A 9,659-nucleotide genomic window follows, 5' to 3' on the forward strand; every position below is an offset into this window, starting at 1 on the left:
TATAAATTAAATGTTATTGATGTAAAATCCCGATTCGACATATTGTAATAGAAGAAATTTAAATAAATTTATTATAATTATGACTTTGTGTTGCAGTTTAAGTCGTAAGATCATCTACCACAGCAATTTTCTTTATATTTTAATTCCTTTCCTCGATTCACAAAAATTACACGGTTTGTTGTAGTTCAGACAGATTAATGAACGTATTGTTATTGGTTTTCGGACCATTTATGTTGTTGGGAGGGAAGATTAGGGGGTTCAGATTATTCTCTGGTGTACTGACGCTATGCTTACGGTATTTGGGAGTTGGTGGTCTTGGATCTGGCTCTGAGCAACCTTTTAACCAGTAAGAAGTAACTCTTCCCTTCCCTTTTAGTTCCACTTCACCCCTGAGTTCAAGGTCGAATGTTCCAAACTTATCCAGTATGCATTTTGTTGCCTCAGACACGTGTATGCATAATGCTGTATTAAATATATATATAAAATAAATTGACAAATAAGCAATATTAGAAAAAAATATTCCCAATAAAAAAGAAAATAATTGATCTCAAAGAGGAAACTTCTTTTTTGATGTTGCAATTCTTTTTAGTTCTTTTTTCCAATTTTTAATCATTTACTTCTTAAAGTTCAAATAACTTACGTAGTCCCGAAGATTCCATTCTCGACGCAGTGTTCACAGTGTCGCCAAACAGGCAATAGTGTGGCATTTTTTGTCCAACAACTCCAGCACAAACTGGTCCACTGTGTACCCCTATTCTAACGCTCAATTGTGCATTTTGTTTATGCATTATAGTGAAGGAACGTACAGAATCGAGGATCGCCAATGCCATCAGGCCAATTTCCCTCGCGTGTTCGTCACCGTTTCTTTCTGGTAGGCCAGATACCACCATGTATGCATCTCCTATAGTTTCCACCTTGTTTCAATAATACAAAATAGGAGTAACAATAAGCGATCTGCAATCATAATTTATTGTCAATGGATAGTATTGAAATATACACCTTGTAGACGTCGTAGAATTCAATAATGCGATCGAAGGTACTGTAGAGATCATTCAAGAAATCTACCACCTCCATTGGTGTGCTTTGTGCACAGAGGGCTGTGAAACCGACTATATCACTGAAATAAATTGTCACGCACTCAAATTGCTCCGGTTGGACTAATTCTCCCGCCATTAACTGACACGCCACCTGCCTGTGACGTTTAAATTATAGATAAGTAAATTTCCAAGTGGAACATTAATAAACTGTTGAAAAATATGATTTCATGAGCTTATGGTTACCTTGGGAGCACTTGGTAAAGAAGTTCTTCGCTACGTCGCTTCTCCAGACTCAGTTGCTCCGTTTTCTCTTCCACCAGGGCCTCTAAATTATTCGCATACTGTTCCATGCGCCTCAATAGGTCGTCCATTAAATTTTCACAGTAACCTCTGGAAAATTGCAGAAATATAATAGAAGATTTTTTAAGGTAAATGTTTATAATTGTGGGAAGAAATAATTAAAATTAATGCTCACTTCATGATACCACGTATAATTCCACGTATAGTGTGAAAGGTTGGTCGTTCTTCGGGGAGTTCGTTCCAACATTTTTCCATTAAAGACAGAATGTCTAGCGGGCAATCCTTCGGCGTCACTTCCGGTCTAAACGGCGGCGTTTCTGAGGCTGCGACGTGGCCCACGATCTACGTGAAATTTTTAGAAAATTATGGATAACATATAAATATAAATAAAGTGTACTGCACAATTTACTGTCTTTAAATCAAAGTGTAATTCAGGTTTTTGTTAACGCTCGATTGAAACTTGAATTGGTAGTTTATTTTTAACATTAAAATGTTATAAAAAAACGTAGAGTACAATATTTGTTTATGTTATGTTACTTTTAATGTCATGAATTTTAAATCCATAAAAATCTTTTATTTATTTAATTAGAATTAGAACAAATCTGTTTGTTTGCAACTATGTATTGATATTTTATCTACTGTCTGTCTATTTTCCAATACAGATTCGTACGGGCCACCACGAACCACGATTTCCTCTAAAATGATCGCGAAACTGTAAACATCCCCTTTCTGAGTCGCTGCGCTACCGGGTGTCACAGTTAGAGGTAGAAGTTCCGGAGCGATCCAAAGTAGTTCTGTTAAAAAGCAATTTACATACAACGAATAATTCTTTATTCACTTGTAATAAAATATTTTTACGTACTAGTATAATAATTATCGTCCATAATTAAGTCAGAAGGCGTGGTGAGAGTTTTAAGTCCAAAATCGGAAATTTTCAATACGAAACGACCGTCGATCAGACAATTACAAGATCGAAGTTTTCCATGAGCAGAAACTTCACTGGCATGAAGATAGGACATCCCCTGCGAAAAATAAGTAATTTCTTAATTCTTAAAAGTTTCCCATAATTTGTTTCTGATGAATCAATGAGGGAACAGTTATACAGGGTGAGAATAAAACTTGGTCATAGTACAATAATAAATCTAAAATAGTCGTATAAATGTTTTATCGAGAGAATTAATTTCACAGACTTTCGTTGAATCTTTTCAACCCTGTATAGATAGATGAAATGAACGTGTGATATAATTTTTGCACCTGCTCTACCTTGACGATGTCGTGGATCAAAGACATTCGAAAATTCCAATCTAACTTGATAGCATCGTTCTCCAGAACATCCTTTAAAGATCCTCGAGGACAATATTCAGTTAAAATTAGGACTGTTGGCGATGGGGAACAGAGGCAAGCACCGATAAACCTAAAATCAATTTGAAAAGTCTGCGAGTCATTGTTTTACAATTGTACAATATGTAACAAAAGTGTTCGGACTCTGAATTTAATGATTTATCACGATGGAATGGAAGAAAGGAAAAAGAACAGCATGATACCTTAATAAATTGCCAACCTTGCTCGGTGACGTCAAATATCTAAAATGTTTGAAATGAAAGAAAAGAAAATTATAATTTTTATAATAATAATTATAAAATTATAATAATAACAAATGAAATATATAAGAAAGAAATATCAATAAAAAATAATCAAACATTTTTGCAATCAGAGTTCAGGAAATTTTGGTCACACTCTCTGCCATTCGCTATTAAATACCTGACGGTGTTTTCTGAAGTGACATCTCTAACTTGCTTAATCTCCCACAACAATTTCTTCGTGACGTCAACTACCTTCTTCTTAGTGACTTTCTTAATAGCCACCCTCTCACCCTTATAAATTCCAACCGTGGTGAACACTGTGGTCGGGGGCAGGGATTCGCAACTAAATTGCGATCCTCGACGAATACGCTGCTCCAATCCGAAATTCTACGAGAATAGGATCGAATTTAGTATTCAAGTGCCTCCTTTCATAATTACAAGAGTTACAGCTCACCTCAGCTATAGCTTGATGCAGATTGATCTTCGAAGAAAATGGTTTCCCTATTTCCAGAAGCAGCTCCTCAGGTCTGATCCTCCAGGACATGTTGTTCAGATCAGCTGACAGTCTCAGGTGCCTGTAAAAGTAAAATAAAAATATTTATAGGAATTATATTATATTTATTTGTGAGAATAATATCTACAATATTTCATTCCATTGATAATCAAAAATGTAGAAATCATTCGATAATTAATTATTCTTTTCTTATTTATAGGTGAAAAATTTGTGGAACCTTTCATTTCACGGACATACAAAAGTGTAAAAAAAGATTCAACAATCCGTCATTTTTTTCAAATTTATAGATCAGAAAAATCATATCCATCTTTCTCCAATTTACAGATGAAAAATTTCTGCCATCTATCATTCTCTTCACGTGTAAAAAATAACAAAGTTGGAGTAAAAGAAATACTAGCCTGTACAATACACAAGTTGCAGTAATAGCAACGAGGAGGAACACGGTCAAAGCTAAGCTGGTATAAGCAACAAAGGTGTAGGCTTCGGTTCTAGACGTACAGGCTGGATCGTTTCCCAAAAATCCACATTCAGGAACATCCGCTGGCGGTCCTTCTCTGCCTCCAGGCCAATGGATTTTCTTCCCAGTCACTGGGCTGTATTCTCGATTCAAACCAAGATAGTGTGCGACTACCTCAAACCTGAGTATTCCACGTTAATATTATTCCTGTGTAGGTACACCCAACAATACCTAATTGCGCTATACAGATTTGCCTTATCAAATATTCTGCTTCGAATTCAAAAGGAAATCGAGGGAATTTCGAAAAGGTGATGAAGCTTCAGTGAGTGAATTGGTTCTACTGGTCGTTGAGAGAATAGTGGTTGATTAGCATGGCAAACGGATGAGAGAAATGGCTGGCTTAATTGACGCTGACCTTCCAGTGATAGGATCTAAATCCAGGATACTGTAGTCTGCGTCGCGGTCACCATTGTCGTCGATTCTCACGTGTCCTGTAATACCAATGAAGTCCCGATCCCACATCCTCCTCGTTATCGATATGCCGTCTCTGATGTCGCCTCCCTCGGCAAGGGTCTCGTTTAACGCTATACCGAGGAGATAGACTCCGTCGTAGAAGGCGCCAATAAAGAAATTCACCTGGTAAATAGGATTTTTATTACGATTCTTCGACATTGTTGTCTATCAGTATGGTGTTGCATATCATGGAGGGAGCATTAATCGTTTAAGTGCCACGGGTTATTGCAGAAATCTGACCGAAAAGTGCCAAGCAGAGCGATCGCGCTTCTTTCATTTGATGTCGAAAAATTCCAAAAACTTTGTTTTGCACATTTTCACCGAATACGACTGTTTGGAAATAACACGAAACAAAGGCAAAATTGATTATGTGCAGGATTTTTATTCAATTTCTTATAAAAAAATAGATTATAAGAAATAGAATAAAATGTACACTTCGTGGCCCGATGCGATATGGCACTTTTGGATGTCGAATACGAGGAGCACGACCGCGCTCCTTGGCAGTCAAACGGTTAATGGTTTCTAACGTAGGACTGAGTTATACTGTCTTTGTTAAAATTTTTTATTTTAGTTTTTACGAAAGAGAGAGAGAAAGAAAGGGGTGAAAGGGAAGGGAGAGATTCATTTTTTAGTAACCTATGTAACAAAGTGCGAAGTCTTACTTCTTCTCCTTCCGAGAAGGAGTAATTGTAATCGGTCTGAGCCCTCAGCCGGACACTTTCTGCAAAATCTTGAAACCTTGGACTAGTTGGCTGCAAAAGGGATACTCTGAGTAGCGCTTCGTAGGCTTTCCTGGCAATGGCGTCGTCCTCGTCACCGACTTCCCAATCGTGGTCTCCCCAGTAAGAACCCTGATTTATATTTAAAACAAAAAAGAACACTGTTCCTAGATGTTTGTATATAGCAAAAAAACAAGTATAATTGAAATTTTCACTTGAAGCTTCGGTTATTTAAGATTTTCAATTTTTTATTCTACTTTTAAATCTAAATTTAAATTATGTAATTTTTTATAGAATCCTCGTCATTTCCAAATCATGAGCTGCCAACATGAATTTTCTAACCAGAGTCCCTCTCACACTCAGAATCAATACTGTTAGAGAACGAATTACAGATTAATTAATTTAAATTAATCTCAGAGCAAATTGAGTATATTTTCTAAATTTACCTCTTGCGTACATACTGGCGTCGCGTAAATAAAAATGGTACGATTCATCTTCCGAGTTCCCGTCCAATTCCCTCACAAATTTCAGCAGCCCTTCTTTCCTCAAACCGTACTCCAAATTCTTTCCCACCGTCCACGAGAACAAATCCGATCTATCTAATATCAGCGCCACGTGTGACCATCCGAATTCTTTGAATATACTGGAGAACACTAAACGAAGTCGACACTGACAATAGGACATCCTCGTCAACGTTGGATACTTGCTCTTGTCTTTGAATATTCCCTTCGAAGAAAGAATTCAGAGGAATTGCTAGATGAAGTAATCTGTTATGTAAGACGTAATTAAAAGGAACACTTTTTTTTTTTTTTTTCATAAAGTACGTTTTCACATTATCCTGAGTGCCTTAACAAGCACACGGCTAATTAAGAGTACTAATGGAGTCGTAAACAGGGATGAGGTATCAGGTGAATCTTCTCGTGTTCTTTTTCTACCTGAATGCGCCAGTTGCGCGCGATAATTAAGGGAATAACGCGATCAATTAACGTAACGAACAGCGACGCACGCATAGAGATCTTCTTACCGAGCTTTCGTTTTTCCATTTATTGATTCTGCCAAGAATCCCCGAGGTTACTGACAATTCCCCCTCCGATGGCGGCTTAATCGTTCGAAAATATCAGAAATGCATGAATTACAATGATTAAAAATTCTTTTTCGGTAGAACAAAGAAAAAGAAACAGTACTTGGTTACTTATTTCAACTACAATAGGGATATTCTAATTGTTCATTTATTTGTAATATCATTATGGCTACTATACGAATAAAAATGTTACTGCAGGATTATTTTTGGTTTCTCTTTTAAAATTTTGTTTATTATCTGGTAACCTTCTTGATAATCTGGCCTTTAATTAATATCGACTATTGAGGATTATGTACTGATTAATTTAATATAAAATTCTTTTCTGATAGGTCATTGCAAGTGGACAAAAAGAATCTTGAATATTTCAACATGGTAATGTACAGATGTTTTGAGAATTCATTTTTTAAGGGAATCATAGTGGTTGAAAAAATGGTACTTGGTCACCCATTCCAGTGATGATTGGAGTGTTCCAATAGGCGGCTAGCCTGGCCACAGGTTCGAGGGCGAAAGCACAAGCTGGACCTATAAACGCTATCACGTTGTCCTCGAAGTGCATGTCGGCTGCTAAGCCGGGTGCTGCGGCTCCGCTGCACGACGGATAACTGCACAGGATGTGTTAAAGTATGTTAAACATACTAATTTATAAGGAACGTTTTTATTAAAGTAGAGGAAAAATCAATAAGTAATTGTAGAATTACGTTACATATTGATATCGTAATATCGTTAAATAAGTCGGTCAGAAGTTGAAGTGACCAACTTCTTCAAACAGAAAAGTAGAGAAAATTGATAAAATTATCAATTGTAAAGATTGCAAAAAGTGAAGATAACGAGATATAAATATATTTCAAAAAATTAAGGAGCTGAAGAAGAATATGATGAAGGAGAAAAGGAAGAGAATGGGAATATGTACATTAGATGGTGAATCTTCCTCTATCTTCTTCTTTCTCTCCTCCTCTCTACCTTCTACCCTCCACCTTTCCTTCTTTCCCTCCTCTTCATCTCTACCCCTTTCTTTTCTTCTCTCAGCCCTTTTTTTCTTTCTCTCCCTCTTTTCTCTCTTCCTCTTCTTCTCACCCTCTTCCCCTATCTCCCCCCTTTCTCTTCTCTCCTTCCCACCTTCTCTCTCCCTGTCTCTCTCCCTTCTTCTATTAACATTCACCAACATTTTAATAAAGAAGTTCAACATGTTAGCGTCGACGTATTTTTAAGGGTTGTCGAAGGCAATTTGGTCGTTCTGCTGTCGTACGATTTATGTCAGGTATATACTTGGACCGCGTCTGGCCAGAGAGAATGTTTATGAAAGGAGACAGGCCAGGCGACCAACGATAAAGGCATGAGAAAGTTTAGGGATGGCAAGCAGCCTGACGCTGCATTGCTTTAAGAATGAGAATGTTGTTCCTGAAGGATCTGGCCACGGAATGGGGAAGATGAAGGTCTTCTGTTAAGAGGACTCTGAGGAACGGCGTAGAACATACTGCAGAACCTTGAATACAAAAAAATCTGTGGGTAAAATTTCTAACAAACATTTCTTTCTCCATCTAGAAGAACTATCAAATTAAAGTATCGACGATCCATAAAAGTTACCATCTCCGTTATATCAACTTACAAACATCCATCAAAAACGAATGAAGGATAGCGATTAATGTACCAAATAGTTGCGCAAGAAGGTCCACTTTAACCTAACCTTCGTGGCAGTGTGTTTACCAGTAACCGTTTCTTCGTCCAGGGCCGCAATCTTTCAGGATCATGTGTTCCGTCCTTTCCCGCAATACGATTCCATCCCCCGAAGACGGAGGAGGAACGAAAAAGGTATGCGCGGGACACAATGGTCGTAGGAATCAAACAATATCGAAGAAGGAACCGAGGGGTAAACGAGTTGATGGATGATCGTGTTCCACATAGGGCAAACACGTAGCTGATCGAATTACCAGAGCAAGGAAGGGAAAAAAAAGGAAGGAACGATCGAAACTGGATGGCCTGTGTTAACGTTAACGCGTAAGGGAAGTTCCTGGAGGAGGGAATCCGTGAAACGTACGAAACGCACATTCGTAGTTGAATGATTGATAATTGTTAGGGAAGGGAATGCTGGAATGCAGTGTCATTCCAAGTGTAAATAACGACACGGTGTATAATGATAGATTAATCGTGTCGGTGAATGGGCAATGATTGGACACCGGACTGAGAAAATTATCCTGCCACGGTGATCTTCGCCCTTCGTTCCCTTCGTTAACGAATTGTAACACTCTCTCTCCCTGTCCATTTTCTCTCTCTCTCTCTGGTGCTGTGTCATCCTAATTTCTCAACGGAGATTCGAATAGGGGGGAAATTGGAATTTAAGACGAACAATTTCTTTGTTTTCATTATTTGTTCTAGTTCTTTTCTTTGTTTCTGTGTGTTTTGGGAATTTTGTAATAGAGATTTAGTATTTGATACCTAATGGTGAGTATTTGGTATTTTGAGTACTAAATAAGTGTTATTCTAAGGTCTAAGCACTTTTGATACTCGGTTGTTTAGGTATTTGGTATTCTCCACTATTCGATACCTTTGGTATTCAGTATTCTCTGTACTTTGCTCTCTTGATACTTTCAGTACTCGGTAACCTCGGTAATCCATATTTTTTAGTATTCAATATTTTTAGCACTCGATATTTTTCTGTACTCGAAATTTTCAGTGCTCGGTAACTTTTTCATGTGGAAAAATTTGGTTCTCTTGGTATTCAAGATTTTTACTATCCACTAATTTGTGTACCTAATACTCCCAATTTTCGATACTTCTGCTATTTAATAACATACAAAGTTACTCCAATTTATTTCACAAATTCTAATATTCATCGCTAACAATCTCATCTAACCATTTCTGTTTTACTTAACCGTGATCGTATACTCGACGAATCTCGTTGTCGAACGACTGTTTTTTACACACACGTCTGCCCAATTGGATTAATGTAATGACATGGAAGCGATGGAAACGCGTGGTCAGAAGCGAATCACCTTACGCAGGGTCACGCGTACGCGTAATCTAGGACGTACAACCATTTCTTTTATTTATTTATTTTTTTTCTGTCTTTTCGTTTTATTACATTTAACCGGAATATCAATTACCAGATGATATAAGAAGATTTACTAAGACATCGTGGATGAAGGCGTAAGAAAAGGATAAAGAATTTCTTTTGGTCTCTTTACCTTCCTTGAACCTTGCGCAATTTCACGTTGTGGACACTTAAGAAGTCGTTTACTTCGGCTAAGGCTAGGTCCACTGCTGGTCCACATCTCTCGAGGTCGAAAGGACTGTTCAAATGGGAGGCCATAAGAACGCCGACGTTATAGATCTTCGTAGAATATTCATAATTTACTGGACAATCAGAATCGAAAGAATATCTGTAGGAATTTATGACGTAATGTTCGGCAAAAGTTATTTCAAATAACGAATAAATTTAATTTAATAATTAAATAATA

At 37.4% G+C, this 9,659-nt stretch overlaps 1 protein-coding gene across 1 annotated transcript in view; it reads right to left on the reverse strand.

The window, feature by feature from the left end:
- Positions 1 to 166: 166 nt before the first annotated feature.
- The window catches only part of LOC108579812 (atrial natriuretic peptide receptor 1), a 10,525-nt gene continuing 1,032 nt past the window's right edge, over positions 167 to 9,659 (reverse strand). Inside the window, exons 2-19 of the mRNA XM_017943423.1 lie at positions 9,387 to 9,555; positions 6,641 to 6,806; positions 6,148 to 6,222; positions 5,570 to 5,849; positions 5,422 to 5,494; positions 5,067 to 5,292; positions 4,307 to 4,527; positions 3,833 to 4,072; positions 3,375 to 3,495; positions 3,099 to 3,307; positions 2,601 to 2,751; positions 2,200 to 2,359; positions 1,977 to 2,131; positions 1,513 to 1,679; positions 1,281 to 1,427; positions 1,000 to 1,192; positions 641 to 914; positions 167 to 462 (exon numbers count right to left, since the gene is read on the reverse strand). Of these exons, the coding sequence (XP_017798912.1) occupies positions 167 to 462; positions 641 to 914; positions 1,000 to 1,192; positions 1,281 to 1,427; positions 1,513 to 1,679; positions 1,977 to 2,131; positions 2,200 to 2,359; positions 2,601 to 2,751; positions 3,099 to 3,307; positions 3,375 to 3,495; positions 3,833 to 4,072; positions 4,307 to 4,527; positions 5,067 to 5,292; positions 5,422 to 5,494; positions 5,570 to 5,849; positions 6,148 to 6,222; positions 6,641 to 6,806; positions 9,387 to 9,555 (3,323 nt within the window). The remainder of the gene's footprint in view (positions 463 to 640; positions 915 to 999; positions 1,193 to 1,280; positions 1,428 to 1,512; positions 1,680 to 1,976; positions 2,132 to 2,199; positions 2,360 to 2,600; positions 2,752 to 3,098; positions 3,308 to 3,374; positions 3,496 to 3,832; positions 4,073 to 4,306; positions 4,528 to 5,066; positions 5,293 to 5,421; positions 5,495 to 5,569; positions 5,850 to 6,147; positions 6,223 to 6,640; positions 6,807 to 9,386; positions 9,556 to 9,659) is intronic.

Source organism: Habropoda laboriosa, unplaced genomic scaffold (assembly GCF_001263275.1).
Source record: "Habropoda laboriosa isolate 0110345459 unplaced genomic scaffold, ASM126327v1 scaffold72, whole genome shotgun sequence".
Classification (NCBI taxonomy): domain Eukaryota; kingdom Metazoa; phylum Arthropoda; class Insecta; order Hymenoptera; family Apidae; genus Habropoda; species Habropoda laboriosa.